The sequence below is a fragment of the Watersipora subatra genome, chromosome 7, assembly GCF_963576615.1.
Source record: "Watersipora subatra chromosome 7, tzWatSuba1.1, whole genome shotgun sequence".
Lineage (NCBI taxonomy): Eukaryota > Metazoa > Bryozoa > Gymnolaemata > Cheilostomatida > Watersiporidae > Watersipora > Watersipora subatra.
The window spans coordinates 19,996,174-20,015,361 of record NC_088714.1 but is presented as its reverse complement, the minus strand read 5'-3'; the positions used below and the strand labels follow the sequence as shown (position 1 = coordinate 20,015,361).

General features: G+C 34.5%; 1 protein-coding gene across 1 annotated transcript; it reads left to right on the top strand.

Moving 5' to 3' along the window:
* Positions 1 to 26: 26 nt before the first annotated feature.
* Positions 27 to 13,663, top strand: LOC137400130 (ras-related protein Rab-8A-like). Its single transcript, XM_068086444.1, has 5 exons — positions 27 to 282; positions 2,536 to 2,596; positions 9,919 to 10,057; positions 11,272 to 11,478; positions 12,890 to 13,663. Exons 1-5 carry the CDS (start codon positions 159 to 161, stop codon positions 12,977 to 12,979), a joined length of 621 nt encoding a protein of 206 aa, XP_067942545.1. The 5' UTR covers positions 27 to 158; the 3' UTR covers positions 12,980 to 13,663.
* Positions 13,664 to 19,188: the final 5,525 nt, after the last annotated feature.

Sequence of the window (19,188 nt, the reverse complement as noted above, 5' to 3'; positions counted from 1 at the left end):
AAGAGCTTCTGCGCTATTGCATCAAAAAGTTTGCTTCGTTTCCGTTTCCTGGTTTAGTAACCACTAGGCAACGTTACAAGTCATCCTATTTACAGTTAAACCAACAATTGCATAAAAATATTACCTATGACCCGACAAAACATTAGTTAGTGTAAAAAATGGCGAAAACGTATGACTATTTATTTAAATTACTACTAATCGGTGACTCTGGTGTCGGCAAAACCTGTGTGTTATTTCGATTTTCCGAGGACGCGTTCAATTCCACATTCATTTCGACAATCGGTAAGCTACTATAACTAACCTTTTTGCAAACGTAAAAGACCAGGAAACATAGCTTTTTGGTTTTTTTATTAGTTTTTTAGGAACTACATTTGTTATAACAGCAAACAACTCTTTAAGAGAATTCGTACGAAAGTTGCATGTTCCAGCTTATAGATGGATACTTCCATACTTTGTATCATGTCTATAATGCTAGATCTGCGAATGCTAGAAAGGCAATTATCTATTGTTAAAAGATAATTTATTTGCAATTCAACTGCTAGATATTTGTTGAATAGCATTAAAAGGCCTGTCTCAAACAAATTGTATAATGAGAATACTTGAATGAGGTACTTGTGGAAATATTTCATTTTTCAACAAATAAATATATTTTAAAATGTTAGCTTTTACAAAATTGTACTGTCACCATGCCCATCAAGATAATCACCCTTTAGTAAGCCCAAGTTCTAAATGTTTTTAAACATGGCAAGGTTAGGGCTGGTCCTCTAAGTTGGTTATTTTTAAGCTTGTCCCATTTTAAAAATTAGAATCTATCATATTTGTGGAGAACCTATTTGGTTGTTGCTATGCATTAACATTAAATTATTAATATATTTTTATAAGATATATTATTAATATGCGTGTATTAAATATCAATGTATAGCAACAAGTTATTGATTATTGAATTGACCTTCTGGCAATGATTACCTCGGGCAAACCTACTTTTGTGTCAAGGCTGTCAAAACTTATTAAAGCAAATTTCGGGAGTGGCAATGGGAGTCCACTAATGCGGGCTGAAGTTTAAGTGATAAACCACAAAATAGCTCATAAATGCAAGATTGAAGAATGTTTTCTGAAACCACATTCAAGATCTCATTGCTCTCCTTAGTCTTATCATAGGTATTCATGAGCTGATGATCATACCATGTTGAGTGTCATTACAATCCTCAGATTGTCAAAATATTTAACATGCAGTCTCAAAAATGCTTTTTAAGTTTATTGTATGTAGCCCAAAAATAGTTTGAACCAAATTAAGGTTTTTGAGAACATGATTGAGCGTTTGGTTTTTTAAACTTGTCACAGGTTAAAACCTGTTATGTAATTCTCTTATCACTAACAGTTGTCTGAAACCTACGATCTTATCAGTATTCAGTGTGTGATTACTGTATGGCATGATGTTGATAGAGACAACCAATGGTTTCCTCTTAGCTCCTGAAATGTTTATGAATACAAACAAACTCTGAATATAGCTGTTTTTAGCTGTCTAACAATCACCAATCTCGGTTAATGTGATTATTTCAACTGTAGAACACTGTCTTTCAAGTTGTAAAATGGAAAGGAGTTGACTGAATGCTTTATCAAGGTTGTTCAGTCAGGAAATCGTGCAGACTAAATATCACTCAGTTAACACGTCTATCATAAATGCAGGAATTAAAAGCTTGCAGACATACAATTATCATAATAATAATAATACCATTATTATAATAAATAGGAAATATCACCATTATTTCAGTCACTTGCTTGTATAGCTTTTTTGGTGTTACTAGGATCAGTAAAAATTATGTTTCGTAAAACAACTTGTTTGGTCTCATATTTAATTATTACTTAGCAACAAATCTTCCAACTAATCTTTTCTAAAGGTTTCTGCATCCATTGCATAACATCTGCCTGTTGGTAATGTCATTTGCCATGTGATGTTACATTAGTATACTAGTGTATTAATGTGATTTTAGTTTTTTATACTACTTTTTAGCAAACCTTGAATTGAAGAAAAGTAAAGAATTAAATATAAAATAAATTTTAAATATGAAAGCAACCGCTGAGCAACGCTATGCTTCAGATGCTACTAGCGTACACTTCATCCAAATTGGAAATTCTGCTTTTGCTAATATTTCTTGTACAGAAAATAAAATTGCGCACTTAACATTTATTATGAAGTCTGGAAATGGAAAGGTGGAAATTGTTTCACTGCTGTTTTGTTACTTCTCGTTTGAATGAAATACAGGAAGTGAAATCACTTTCTTACGTAATCCAGCTGTTCCCGCTGCTGGTCCTCCTCGGATGAGATTGGCTTAGTTCAAACTGTGTACAGAAAATCCACCAATATTTTAAGAGCGTCTGTTAGTTAGTGTGAAGGTATTCACTGAAGCAACACGCAATCATCATATGTATGCTCTCATTGTTTTTTCTTGTTTTGGCCATTTTTTATCATATTGTGCTGATGTTAAAGCAGTTTTGTAGCCTTTGTATTTTGTTGCTTCTTATCTATGTTTGTAGGAATAGACTTCAAAATTAGAACCATTGACCTAGAAGGAAAAAAGATTAAACTACAGATATGGTGAGTCAGCGTTTATACATTTCTTATGTTTCACTAAAAGAGTTCATTCTTGCTAATTGCTATACCTTGAACATTTATTGTTTTCTAATTAATAAGCTTTTTAGGCTTGCTTTGGGAACTTTGGGTAGATATAGTTCATTCAACGCAATTTTATCAACTAGGAGTGTTTATAATTATGTATAAAGTATGAAAATACTATATTATATATTTTTGTTAGATTGTAAGTGGGTGTGTAAACATTTTCTATTTAGAGTTGTTGAGTTTAATAGCTCTAATATCCTTCCAAAGAAAAATCTTCCAACACAAAACTTTCTGAGACAAAATCATCCAAAAGTTCATTTCTTGGAGTGGCATTCTTGAGTAAAGGTGAGCCGTAGAAATCTGAGCACGCGTTGAATGATATTAAACATGCCAACTCCAGGCACGTACAACTGTGGACTGTTTGCTACATTAAACAGGGGTTCACATATTTCTATCCTTTAATTAGTTGTTTAATCAGTGTGAGAGAGTGAGAGATAGAGAGAGCAGACTACATTCCTCCTTTACTGCTACAACTGCTCACTGATGATTACATTAAAGATATTCCTGTACTTTTACAGACTGACTAAATTATCAGGGTAAATAATATACATGTAGAGCTTTGAGGGCTGGACCGACAGCTAATAGCAGCCTGTTCATCGTGAAATCCATAGGTTGATTGAGCGTAATAGAGATTCCTTACTGTCTCGCTATCGCTGACTTCTTTAGATGAAATAAAAAATTTAACATGATGGGTGCAAGTAATATAAATGCAAATCTGTAGATCCCAAACTAAATTCTTCCTTCAAAACTGTTTTATATCATTTAAATTGTCTGTTTCAAATATAAATGTGCTTGTGCATATCATAACATTTTGTAATTAGATTATATTGACATTTCGATGTTTTGTTACAATCCTTTGCAAACTGTCCTGTTTATGCTAGCTCTAGGTTAAGTAATTATATTGGCGCAGATTTGTAGGATGACACATCATTTGTCTGGAAATCTATTTTATACAGGTCTCATTTTTATCACAACATTTATATGGCATAAGTAATGAAACAGAGAGTTATGCCTCCATTCTATAGAGCTATCACTAACTGATATGCTGTTTGCCAATAGAATGTAGAGTATTTAATTTTGTGCATGAACATTTAAATATTTTTTTATAGTTCAGCTATACAAGGGAATATCTCTGTAGCTCATTTTAAGATTCCCTTTTGTAGTTGTTATTCGCAGACACTACCGAGTATAGCGATCATCAGCACCTGGGCTAAAGCTTTTCTGTAAATAGAGCTCAGAATTGATTGGTTCTTATTCACATGGCAAATAAGATGTTCGTTTTACTGCCGTGATGTGTTCATCGCTAGCTCTTTTAATAGCTGTATATATCCTTGCCCATAAACAATGCTGGATGCGTTGATTAGAAATTGCTTTCCCTTGGCTTTGTGTTCATTTAATCCCACATTCTACTGATGTTGGTAATAAGTTGACATAGTAAAGACATAGACATGAAGAGTAGTTTGCATAGGTGCTACTTATGGTGTGATAAGATAGACAGACAATACTCATGTTTTTTCGGCAGTTTTCACAAATCACTTGAATATTTATGATAGTAAGATTGTAATTAACTGAAACTTGTGGTTAACAAACTTGCTAGCAACTGTTTAATTCTTTTATATGCTTTCCTCTTAGGCTGACAGGTTAATTTTGCATGACTGTAACAATACCATTTTTACTGTACTGTTTTGGGCCATAGAAAAGCATGCATAAGTTTTAAAATGTTCGCTTTAAGCAATTGAGGCAGCGGTCAATCCTACTGGACAGCTAATTTTATTTTAGCCAAAAATAGTTTCCGACTAATCGCTCATCACTCCCGCGCACGAGTAGTATCACGAGTCAGTGACAAATGCATCATCATCGGTGCGTATCTGATTGTCTGCTCCACTACTACTTAAGGAACTTGATGTAGAGAGCTATCTATCATTACTTTGTTGCTTCCTTTTGTAAAACTTCGTTTAAGATAACCAGATATTTATCACGAGAACATATCTTATCTATAATATAATTATGGCTGCCATTGTTACACCTCATGCTTTAGATATGCATTGATAAGGGGTTTGAGCATATGTCTTGCCACTGTCAAGATGAGCAATAGTATATTATAGCAATATTATATTGCTGTTTTAGTAGTTCAAAAGTCAACGAAGTTTAATATTGCCTAAATTCTTCATTTGTGGTAATTAAACTTGCTTAAACTTATCAACATTTCACTTGAGCTGCTTTAAATATATCAAAACTACTGTTTTCTTTCTATTTTTTTATATATATATTCATTTGTATGGAATAATATAAAGCAAACAGTAAAAAGTGTAGTCAGTAGCGTTTAGGCGCATCGTCCTGTAAAGAACAGACCAATGAAGGCAATTTTAAAACTAACTTTGTTTTAAATTAAAATTTCAAAATGCTAGTGCTATAGGAAGTAAGTAAAATTCTCATATAACAGTGCCCGTAAACACTGATTAAAGTGTAGTACACTTTTAGTATTATGGAATAACATTTATATATATATATTGATGTAGTGTACATGTATATGAGAAGGTTACAACACAGCTACCGTAAAACCTCAATTTGAACGCCATGATGCTCTATTTTTCTACCCTTCTGCTACAGTGGCGTTTTATTAGAGCATGTTCAAATAGAGACTCGCTCTGTAATTTCGACTAGCTCGTCAGTATTTTGAGAAAATAAATTTTGAACGAAAAACATGCGAAGCGACGCCTATGTCGCCCATATCTTGCACTCTTGTTTAGGTAGAGCAACGTTAATGCCATCAGCCCACGCATTTTTGCTAAACCATTTTTCATATCTGTCAAAGTATCAGGCGGCATTAAACAAGGAACTACTGTGGCTAGCAAATATTACCCAAATAAAGTTAATTATTTTGATAATGTCTCTTTCGAAGTTATAAAAACAAAACCGTAAAGCTTTGGAGTTGAAAAAAGGCTTTCGACACACCATAACACACCATGTGAACGGGGAAGACAACTACTACAACCATAACAATGGCTACTATTACGTTGTACGGTGCTACGCAAGAATATTCTCATCGTTCATCGAAACGCTTTGATCTTTTGGTTTGATTGTAAACCACTTTAGGGTTTGAATCTGAAGACAATGGATTTGTCTTTAGTTACTTCAAATCAGAACGTAGTCCTGATGATTGTAATGATCAATAAATGACAGTAAAACTGTGGCAACCACTACAGCAACAGCGAAAGAATTAATTGTTATTGATGTAACCAAGTTATTATTAATTAATTAGTAGGACACTTCTGTGGACACTTTTCTACTGTCAGTTACTTTCTACATTCACTTTCTGTTACAAGTTTGTAAAGATCAAAGAATGTGAAAGTGGTGGTCAAATAGAGGTGGCATTCAATTAAACGATAGCACTGTAACCCTTCTCATGTAGTGGCGTTCTATTAGAGGTAGCGTTCAAATTAAGGTGACGTTCAAATAGAGGTTTTACGGTATACAATCATGCCTTGATATAAGAGCTTAATGCATTCTGGTACTGAGCTTGTATGTCAATTTACACAAGTCTCAAAGCACTATTTTCTATATACAATAACTAAATACAAATTAATCCTTTACATACTATGAAAAAACCGCCTAAAACAGGGTATTGCGGTGTAAAAACGTGTTTTTAGTTGTTGTAATTCAGTACCTACACTAAAAAGTGACAAATACCTATTTAGTTGTTAAAATCTGCAATAAAATGCAACATTATTATGTACACTACTGTAAGTTTTTATCTTCAAAACAGACGTTATTACTAATGGTGGTCTGAGAGAGACTCGCCGGCAACACGTTCGGTACACTAACATTTGTGACCCTACGTGATAGATACTTTGAATTTACTCAATGAATTTAGCTTACTAAACACACTCTTCAAGCTAAGTTTTTATCTTTTACTAAACGTACTTTAATTTTGTTGTTTTGATTTTTTATCTGTTTCCGGTTTGGGCTTAATGCCTTGTAATCGCTGTAATCTTTAGCTAGCCTTTGGAAAACCTTTTTTAAACTGATTCGAAGAGAAAGAGCAAGCGTTTCTTTTCTTCACAGCGGCCTCTCGCAGCATTTGAGGCATATAGTAGCTATCGGGAACCATACCGGCTCGTATGTCAAAGGTTACTCGTATGTCAAGGAAGAAACTTGCTCGAAACTCTGCTCGTAGCTCAATTTTTGTATGTTAAACACTCATATGTCGAGATGTGACTGCGTATATATTTTAATATTATATATAACTAGCTAGATGTTGGCGTTGCACAAATAATACAAAAATTTTTGTACCAGAAATTTACTTTATATCAACATATTCAGTAATATCAGTAATATAATAGCTCTTAGTGTTGACAAAGCTACCCTCAGACTTGTCTGTCTACAATAAAATTTAGAGTGAACCTACGCAAACACTGTTTTAGATCTAAGTGTATATCGTATCTTAATCCCATTTTCACCAAGTAATATGATTTTTATGGTTTCACATTTTTATTAATGATTTATTTTTTATTCAGCATCAGTTCTTTATGAGCATATATACAAACATTTTATTTCTCTTACCGAGATAAATACACACACATTTTATACTATATAGAATAATTTTTAAGAAAGGAGTCTTTACTAGTACAACTAATTCAGTTCCTCACATCAAGTTCTCTCTCACAATTGAGATTGTCAATTAAATAGGACTGTGAAGGAATACATACAGGTTATACAGTTTGTTTCATATGTTCTATAGAGCAGTAGGCACTGTTAGAGTAATAGTAAGCCACTCTTATCAGAAATTTGCCACTCCACTAGCCCTCAGGCGCAGGTCAGACCACGTATTATAAAACTGATGCTAGTTGGGAGCAGATAAGCGCTGCCTTCCTATCACACTCACAATACGTTCCCACCTTGTAGTCAGCTCTAGCTAATCTAGAGTACTCTACTATTTGATTTGTTTTTGATATGTTTACACTGGCAGTAGGTTTCTGATTGTTTTATTGAATATACTACTTGTTCAAAATATAGAAGTTGTAGGTTGTGGTAAATGATAACGATGTTATGAATTTAGCACATATGTTCCTGTCTCTTTGTTGCACAAACCTATCGTTGATTTTACACTACAAAAATATCTTTTTAAGTGAGCTTAAAATATTTAAATTAGTATTTTTCGTAGTGTTTTAACAATAGGCTCTGTTATTGGCCATAGTATCATAATATCAGAATTGTGCGGCACTGGCTGATAATCTGTTACTAACTTACGTTCAATTTTGTGACCGGCCAATTGTTTCGCAAATAAATACATCGTACATAAATATGCTGCCAATTAATATTACACAGGAATGAATGCCTACTTCATTTCTATCACTTACTAGAGCACACTAGCTTGGTCTGATCGAGAAAATAGAACGACACTCACGTTGCCCTGATTAGTTGTCACAACTGCACAAGCATTTGCAACTTGGACTACATCCAGCCAATCGTTCAAAAAACTTTAGTCTGTCGAAACTAAGTAATTTTAAAATCTATTGGCTGATCATAATTTTGATAAATTTTGCCTGATTATTTGCTAGTGTACGCACAGCTTTAGGGAAACAGGTTTGTGGCTCTACCGCTTCATTTTTCAATCTCTGTGCATGCAGATGATCACTTGCCTAAAGCATCCTGTAGCACACACATAACCAATTCGATGTTTTTTGTCAGTGTGGAGTTCTGTGGAAATTGGACAAATTTTAGTATTTAGAATATTAATAGTTGTTGCAGTTCACAAGTGTCACGCCGGGTGAATAACCTGATTTTTATCATTGGAAAGAGACCGTGAGCTCATGCTTGCAAATTTCTAAATCTGCGAATCCTACCTCTACTTCTGTGGAGAACAATCTACACCCACAGCGTCTAATCACTGCTATTCACACCTATACACACGTCTATGCACACTATAAATACATACACACTACACACACCAAACAGCTCCTGCTGGTAGCGAATTTAGTAAGAGTTTCTGCAGCTGTAACTTCTCTAGCTTCTACAACTGCCATGGCCACATGATGGTCAGATTTGATAAGAAATGAAAGTGTATTAACAGTTGAAATGTGCATGTGGACATAACTCTTTATTCGTAATCATTTTATTGGGTTAGCACTAGTAACTATGGTGGAAAGGGGTTGGTGACTTTTCACTCTTATAATGGACAAATACTTGAGAACTAAAAATGTTGTTCACTTCTAATAAAATGAAGTTAATATTGTTAAGTTAATATTAATATAGTTAAGTTAATATCCATCATAATATTATATATAATATATATATATATATATATATATATATATATATATATATATATATATATATATATATATATCTGTATACACTTCTTACGGCTATTAGTTCACTATTCAAGCTGCTTTGAGGTCAGCAGGAACAGGCTCATGCACCCAAATGATTAAATTATTTTTGAAAAATAAAACCTTGATATGTGGAAATAAATGTCTAGACTTGGCTTTTTTGCAATAATAATATTATAGCATTTCTGTTATTTATTACTGTCTGTCAGTTTTGTAACTAAAGACGAGAGACCATTTTTAGGATACATTTAAATATCAAACTATCCATTTTAGATTTTAGATTATTTAGTATGAATCACTTAATCCTCTTTGCACATTGAAGACTTAATGAGCATACATTTGAGTGTTTTCTCTACTTTGTGTGACTTATAAAAATGTGAACATAGAAAATAATATTTCAAATTGCATAGAGGAAGTATCCAGTATGTTTTAGTGTTTTATGCGATAGTTTAATTTAATTCCATTCAATTTATCACTCAATAAGAATATTTCAGCAGGCCAGCATTTAGTCAGGAAATGAAAACACTACCAGTTTGGAGACCATGCTATTATTAGCTATTAGAGAAGCTATTATTAGCTTATTTCTGTATTTATTAAACTGATTGAAGCATATTTATTTGATAGCATAAGATAGTTACGGTAGTTTTATATATACATGTACATGTATTTGGAAACAGTTTAACAGCATTTGTGTGGATATTTGTGTTCTGACTTGTACCAAATTGCATCACACTTGGCAGTAAACACGTTCATTGCAATCAGCGCGCTACAAATTGATGCAAGGAATGGCAACTCCAAAATGCAAGTAAATTTGGTCCATTTGACCCAGAATTTAATTTGGTAACAAGTTTAAACTTAATCTAATGACAAAGCGACAACGATTTTCATAACATTGCTGCTTTATTGCAGGGACACTGCAGGACAGGAGAGGTTTCGAACCATCACGACAGCCTATTACAGAGGGGCAATGGGAATCATGCTAGTCTATGATATTACCGCTGAGAAATCATTTGAGAACATCAAAAACTGGATTCGAAACATTGAAGAGGTCTGTATTTAACACGCAATCAAACTAATCTATCGATAATATATATTTATATAATACTATGATATTATATTATATATATATATATACATATCATAATATTATATATATATATGTGTATATATATATATATTAGGAGAGGGTTTAGTTTCATATTCACTGTTCTAGTTGGCTGTCATTTCACTATAATGTTTATCAATGTGTTGACTGTGGTCATGCAGTGGCGTTTCAACACGTTCTTAATACTAATATGGATATGATATAAGGTATGACTGTTCTAGCTAAGATTTCTTACCGATATGCACACTGATATGTCTGGCACATGCCTACGGTAACACAGCAATAATGGGGTTTCCATGGTGGCATTTGCTCGAAGAATTTCGGTTTTTCTCGTGTTCTTTTTTATACGACTAAAAGTGAATAAAAAGTGCTGGAAGTAGCCATGAATGTTTCACTGGCTGATTATTTAGAATGAGCAGAAGCATTACTGACAAACAGTAGCTTCTTATAAATTATCATGAAACACACGGTGTGCACATTCACTATGCCTTATGATATAGGGAAAGTTTGCTTGTTTTTTCACGCTGTCGCATTCTAATCGTAGGAACCTACTGTTTGAACTAAATATATTAGTGAGAGGCTGTCGCTGTTACATCATGAAAAAATTTTAACTGTGACATCCGTGGTCAAACAGTTTTGTTTGAGATAGAAACATTTGTAAAGGATTTTCTTTGGTTACTTGGTGGGAAGTTATGGAGCAATTTTAACCTAATCTTTAAGCCACTTTATTTTAACGTTAACAGAACAGTTTGACAGAACAATTTATTATTGAATTTATTTGAATGTTAACAGAACAGCGTATACAAGAACTCTCATTTTTAGCCTCACTAGAAATATTACAATAGCCCAGTTCTTAGCTATATGCGCGTATAGGAAATGCACATATTGTGTAATCAACATTTCAGATGCATAGTGATCAGTATTTTGACACCCTATTGTGCAAGGGGCAGATCAAGTCAGACAAATCTCTCACTAGCCTGGCGTATTATTACTAATGTTATCACCACACAAAGTTGTTAAAATTTTCATGTCAAACATTTTTTCAGTTTATCCTTCAAGTGTATCTTTTTCTGTCAATTCACTACGATGAACCCCGTTTAATATTATGACCCCTTTCAACAACTACTTAAAATTGTCTGCTCACATCTTTTCACTAGCACGCATCATCCGATGTGGAAAAGATGGTGCTAGGGAATAAATGCGACATGAACGACAGACGACAAGTGACGAAGGAGCAAGGTGAGCAGCTAGCCATCGAGTTTGGGATCAAGTTTATGGAGACTTCTGCTAAGGCTAGCATTAATGTAGATGAAGCCTTCATCAGTCTAGCGAGAGACATCAAAGCTAAGATGGACAAAAAGCTGGTAGGCATCATGTTTATCTGTTCGTTTGCTGTTTTCATTTTTTATATTTGAAAAATGTATTCAGTTCATAGTAATTGAGCTGCAGTTTTCATCTATGGGTCTCGTACATAAGGCGTGTATGTCTAATATTTCTCATATAAATTACTCTCTCAGCTAGATTCATTCGGATACAATTCTCTGCTACAGATGAAACTCTTTTACACAGTCCGATTGCAGTCTTGTCTAAGGACCAGCCTCAAGCCACTGAGTCATCCAGTAATAATGATAACTGAGTAATGGTCAGATAATTCTTGATACAAGAAAATCCATACTCATCCCATCTGCTTGCTGTCATTGTCCAAACATTTTCCTGGTCACATTGGCAATTTTAGGAACATGGAATTTGTTTGAATGTAGTAAGGAAGTTGTCTGCTCCCAAAAACAATGCTAGTGACACAAACCCTCAGTTTGCTTACTTGCTGGAGAATGTTTCTGAAGACTATTTTTAAAGACTATTAGTTTTTGTATAGCAATTTTTATAATGCAAAATAATTACAAGGACATCAGTTTAGGAAAATCAGCTATCTTTGTTGCTTCAGCTTGCTGTACTCACAGCCACAGCGATAGGCATGGCATACTGGGGTATGTAATAAATCTATGATGTGCTTAATGTATCCATATGAATATAGCTATGTTTAGTTGTATGTGTTCTTTGAATAATTAAAAATAACTTGTATGTGATTGGTTGATGTGTAAAATCACTTGTATGTGGTTGGTTGATATATAAAATATCTTGTATGTAATTGGTTGATGTATAAAATAGCTTGTATGTGATTGGTTGATGTATAAAATTTTGCCTCAAACTATATGAAGAATAGTGTTAGGCATGTTATATTCTCCATCAAAGTTAGCCATGCCTCAACTTCTACAAATCATAGTAGACCCCGATAGCAAATATCTATTTACCTATACGAATGACTATTTATTTTCTGTTCCCTAAAACTACCTCATCACCTATAACTATGACTACCTCATTATATATACCTACAGCTACCTTTTTACCTATACCTACAATTAACTATTTATCTATATGCATAGCATCTAGCTATTCACCTATGCTTGTATGTAGCCTTGTATAGTTAGATGTAGCTTTTAAACGCTGTAATAATCAACTTGCTACAGTTGCATCTTATTTATTGTTCATTGTTATAATTTTAGTTATATTTAGTAATTTTAAGCTGACTGACACGCTATACTATCTCAACAATACCAGCCACTTGTATCCTTCAGCATTCATTGTGACATCGTGGATTATAGAGAATTTAACTTGAAATGGGTGGTTGATGCATGTTTATTTCTTTTATAGGAGTGTTTTATCAAATTTGTATATTGACTGTTTAGATTAAACGAAAATAAATGCGTAATATTTTAGGAGCCAGTGGGAGGCGGTGAAAAGTCAGGTCCCATGCCGAAGAAAAGTGATGATAAACCAAAGTCGAGATTTAAGTGCAGCATATTATAATAGAAGCAAGCTAGTTAGACATTTTATACATTACAACAGAAGTTCTATCTTCCAAATTATTGGTAAACAAGCATCCTTTTTCGAAATACTTTTTATTTTAAAATCTTGAACGCAGAAGCCAGGCTAGGTGAGTTTTATCTAGTTGAAGTCATTGAAGTGTTTGTTTATGTAATCCGCTTTCGACTAATTTTTTGTGTTAAACTAGCAATTGCCAAAAAAGCGGTTTGATATCAAAGAGAGTTAATGCTTGATTGTCTAGCATCACCCTGCGGTATATAAGTATTTCCATATGCTTGTTTTATAGCTAGTGGGCTTCCTGTTGTACATATTATTACCAGTAGATTGAGAGAGAAGAAGTTTGCAGTCATTTTTTGGTGATAGACTGATTTAATTCTCTCAGCATGATGAGTTTCTTGCATTGCTTACTTCCCCTTCTATGTATTAAGCAATGGAATTGTGTTTCTTCGACCTTTAGCTGGTGTTCACTGTCAAGTTGGTTCATGGTCGATAATTGCTGCACAAAAATTTTGGTAAATCCTGGATGATTCGTACATCATTGCTCATCTTGGTGCAACTGTACCCATATTAATTTTATCAGTAAAATGTCCCAGTTTTAAATACAACATTTTTCAATAATATTATGTTATTTTATTATTCATAAATATAAATTATGATTCTTCTCAATCATATCGTGTTCTGTGTCCACTATTATAGTAGTTACTGTACATGGAGCACTTCTGCCCAGCCGATGCTATGAAAGAATTATAAAACCTACTAATAATAGGCTTATATGACCGCTTTTCCAGCATCATATTGTCGCAAGAAATCGCAATTAAATGAATGCACAAAATAAACAGCTGTGCTGTATATAAAAACCTAAGCAAAACCTACCGAATTTGACAATACCGTCTTTTAGCAAAAGGTAGTGAGCTTGGTACACTGCTAGCTCATAACTGACAGGTTTAGGAAAGCCAGCTTTTTAGATGAGCACACTCATGCTCCAAATCAAAAGTTTTTTCAGGCGTTCTGTATTTAAAGACGTGAAATAAGCTTGCTAAAATGGTTGCAACAACTTGTAGTCATGTTAATTTTTTTCAACATGAACATACAATGTATCTCACATTATGTGTTGGTTACAGTGAGTGAAACATTACTTTGAGAGGTGTTGTTTTTGTCCAAGTTGGCATTTGAATAGCTACGTCAACTTTTGCTAGCTGAGTAATCACTTTGAAAGTTTCGCCCATTGTAAACACACTTCTACGATAAAAAGTAGGCGTAATCTCACTCAAAAGCATTGACGTCACTTTAAAAAAAGTAGTGTAGACTGTGCACCTTAATGACCAAATCTTTGTAACAGTGCTACATTATTAAAAAAAATTGTAATGCGTGCTTAGAGTCTATAATTCTTAAACATCGAGTTGCTAATGTTTTTTACGTCGATTTGCGTGCCAATCTCATACTGTTCGGTCAAGGTTTCTGACGGTTGCCATTTATTTCATTTGTGAATGCTCTGATGATTCACTTTTTTTATTCTAAATATGTTTAGCCCGTTTTATATATATGAGCAATCTTTATTGTGGTAATCAATAGTCATATTTTACAATATGTTTTCCACAAGGTACCACGGCAAGTAAACTAACTAAAAAGTGGTGTACAATAAAAAAATAAAAACGAACGCAAAGAAACTATAGTCTAACTAAAAAACTAGTGAATAGTCTAACTAATATAATTATATTGGAACTGAATGCATAACATATGTAAAACGCAAGCTTGAGGATTGATATGAGTACTGTTTAAACAAAAGGTGAACAAATAATAGCTCTGTGAAAATAGTATGCATATCTATGACAACAATTTTCTAGTTATAAAAACAACGTGTAATATAAAAATGTTCAAATAGGTAAGGCTATCTGGTGAATAGTATTATTGGTCAGAGTATAGTAGGTGTAGTTTGAGTTTTGTTTCAAAAGTGTTTTAAAAGTTAAAAAGTTTTCATTACTGTTTTTTATTGAAGTTAGAAGCGATCATATTGTTGGTTAAAATTTTTGTGCCTAAAGCACATTTTAAAACGATGTTGTTTTTGTTTCAGCGTTTTTGACGAGTCATTCAGTTCAAAACATTAATTAGACAAATACAATCAGATGGGCACATCATTCGCAACGACTCCTCAGTATTTTATTTAGCATAATAGAATGACCAAGGTTAAAACGCGGTTCAAAGGCCAGATGTTTCTACAATTTAAAATATTTTGGAGGTAAATTCTTTAAATTGATAGAATGATTGAATATGGTACGTATTAGGATACAATAAGAGTAGTCAACTTCAGCCAAGCCAAGTAGGCATATTCATGCGAAAAATAAAATTTTAATTTATTGATACTGCCTGCGTTCTTTAGCGGCTACTTTTTGTTTAAATAATTAAGAGTATATACGATTTTCACTGGTGTTGGTAGTCAAAAGTGTCACCAAGTGGTAGTCCCATCGAACAAGCATCTTTTTGTCTTACATCTAAGATATATCTTAAAACGTTGTGGAAAACCCTCTCACCTGACTTAGCAACAAGTAACGTGTCTTGCAATACTTTTCTAAAGTGTTTTCTTGTTGTGTTGATTATTAATAGTATTGGATTATCCTACCAAATAATTTTACAACTGTTAGGGAGTAGCTCAAATTTATTCTCGATTGCAGTAATCCCCAATCATAATGTTAGGTTTGATATAAATTGGTGTCAGATTTTTTTCTTTTTTGTTCCCCTTTTTGTTCTCCAAAAGTTGACTCTTCCACTTGATCTGCTGACATGTCTGCTTGCCATGATAAAGCTGTATTGAAAGAGTGAAGTATATGGGTGAATATGCATCCTTATATATGGTTTGAGAGTTAGCCTTGGTGTCCAAGAGTGGAACTAGGTGTTTCAACTCTTCAGTTCTGAGTTTTGTAATTTTTGGGGGTTCCTGGTTATGTCCTGTTGTACTCTATCAGCAGAGATTTCAACATGTTAATCCCAATCATAATTTAAGGTCTGATATAAATTGGTGTCAGATACGGAGCTCGCTCTCGCATGACGCAAGCTATCATAGTCTGTGTTAAGATCTTTTGGCGATTATCTGATATTTCCTTATGCCAAGTTCTCATTGTCTTAGTAGTACTATGGGTAGGTTGGAACTGGAAATAGGTTTGTAATGGTGATCTTTTCATCTCCGGAATTTGTATATGTTGTCTCCATGAGGATCTGTTAGGAAAGTTGGTGGAGCTTGTTATGCTCTTCATGTCTATCTATACATGGCTGATTCTAGATATAACAGTCTGTCTCTTTTGTGTTTTAACATGTGCCTTTTTATGAATGGTAGTTACTTCATGACATTTCAACACCTATTTCACGGAACTGATTTGCTAGATCAACTCTGGCAGCTTATCATATTTTGTTATCATATTTTAGCTTACTGTTTTAAGCATCTTCGGTTTTAAGACTTGGCAATAAATTTTCTTTTTCTCAAAATCTCAAGTACTCCATTATTCTTTTTTTATTGCTCTTAGTCTCGACATCCTTTATGGGAGTCAATGTTTATTTATGGGTTTTTAATTTCTTTGCCTTTGCCAAATAGTCCGTAGCTGGACGTCTTGAAAGTTATTGTTTTATAATAATGTTTTACAATAATTCCCATTTGTAGATTAAGCAAAGACTACCTGTTAGAACACTGTTTCTGGTTGAACAATTGAACTGCCAACATTGACTCGCATTGCTTAAGGTGCTAGTGATAATATGTAAGGCAGCTTTTTTATACAATTGTCATCAGAACTTGAATAACTACTACCTGTTCTAGTAGTTTAATATTTCATTCTCTTAGTTCTTTCAGTTTGGTCTCAAATTGTCTTATTAAAATAATTCGGCAACTCGGTCATCTGATTGAGCATCGGCATTAGATGTGATAACATTGTTTTTTCTCCAATATTTTGCTCTTTTAACTACCTCGAACAATTTCGAAAAAAATGATACCCCACAAGCCCTTTTACCCAACCATTTTGAATTTTCCTCGTTTTTTATCAGTTTAGTTCTCAGACAACCCTAGGCTTAGTCCGACTTTTCCCCTAAGCGTCACAAGATTGTACTATATCTCAATTTATTCAGTAGAATTTTCTGTTTTGTTTCTCACTAGATTTCAAAATAAAAAAATTAATTTAATTTTCATGCTACAGAACTGGTTTTTCAACTCTTAATTTGCATAGAATCTTGCACTATTTGTACTGCCATTGTTAATACATTATAACTGTTCAAATCTGTCTTCGGAAGACACGCTTGTGTTTTTAGTTCTTATGATCAACAAACAATTTTTTTATTTAGCTTGTTTAGCTTTATAATTATTGCCTTTGAAATAGTTTTTCCATCAACATTGATGCCATAATGTCTTGTTTGTTAGGATCCGTAACAGGAAGTGGTGTTATATTTCCTAGAATAAGTGCATATGAACATACATGTACATATAAGCGCACAACAACAATGCTGATGAATATTGGATATCGTAACATCCTCACCTTAAGACAATTGTAAAAAAAAATAGTATATATAATGGTTATGCGATTGACAGAGACAGTAACAAAAACAATATTTGAGTAGTGGACAAAACATTTACTACAGTGATGTCTTAAACCCATCGTGAGTTCCGGGGTACGGTGGGGAACACCCCGGCTGTACTTACAGCGCCGGGCGTTCGTTAGTCGGGCGTATATGACTTGGGTGCAGTAATGGTGCGGCCGTAACGAGTGGTGTACCTGTTGTTAGTCTGTGCGTCAGTTATAGGAGTGAATCGCATCGCGTGTTGTCCTCAGGTATATTTGCTGCGCTGGGTTGTGTAGGGCCTGTATTGGCTACTGGTGATGTAATGGCTCGAAGGATTTGGCGTCTGTTGCAATGGAAGTTTCGCCCGTTTTTGTTATTGAGCAGAATATACAATCTGGGTGTATCGGCTTTGTCGATGACAGGATATGTCTGGTCGCTCCATTCGTCACCTGATCGGACACGCACTGGTGTGTCCGGTTCCATGTTGTCGAGGAGTTGGTTCAGTGCTGGTTTATCATACTGCGCTTTGGCTGTGAGCTTTGCGAAGGTATCATTTTCAAAAATTGCCTGAGAATCGACTGGCTCAGGTGCGTCGCGTTTGGGTAACAACGCTGTAATATCAGCACCGAGCATTACTTGATTTTGGCTATATCCTGTCACTGCCTTTGAATATTAATAGGTCATCAGGGCAATAGCTGGGTCAGGTTGGGCTAGAATTTTTGTGACGGTTTGTACCGCTCTTTCGGCTGCGTCGTTTGACTGTCGGTAGCACAGACTGCTGGTTATGTGAGTTATGCTATGCTCAGCCAAAAACTTGGCAAATTCTTGACTGCTGTAAGGTGGACCATTATCGCTTATTAGTCTAACGGGAATACCCCAGCGAGCAAATATCGATTTTAGCTTTTGGACAATAATGGGAGTGGTTGTGTTGTGGGTGTGTACTATTTCAAGATACCAACTGTAAAGGTTGACTACTACGAAGTACTTGGCGCCGTTATGTTTGAGGAGGTCTGTAGTGATAGTGTGCCATTTAAATTCTGGGAGGTTGTTCGAGACCATAGATTCTTTTCGATTGGCTGGTGCTTTCAGATTGCAGTATTCGCATTGGGATATGTGTGGCTGAATGTCTTGGTTTTGCTTGGGCCACCAGACTGCTTGGGCAGCGCGAGATTTGCATTTTTTGAGACCCCAATGCCCTCGATGTATCTCCTTGAGGGTATTTGTTTTGAGCGTGTCAGGTATTACTATTCTGTTGTTGTATAGCAGCATGTTCTCAGTGACAGATAAATTTGCCCTAACGTGAAAGTATGGCAGTGATGTTTCAGGTACATCCTTGCTGTACTTTGACCAAACATTTAGAGGTGTGATTGAGTGATTCTTGTACGATTGGGTCTGTTTGGGTGTTTTGGACTATTTCCTGGATTCTTTCGTTTGAAATAAGTAAGTTAGACCCCACTGAGGTAAGATGCGTCTCAACTCTTTTGTCATTGGAGATCGCGACAAAGTGTAGGGGACGATCATCTGTGCACCAGGTATGTGTTTTGCTACAGGGTTGTATCGCATGAGTCTCATCAACATTCTTTGGCATCTTGCTGGTCTGTTGTTGATATCCATTCCATTTATCGTGGGGACTAACGGCGAGTGATCAGTTATTA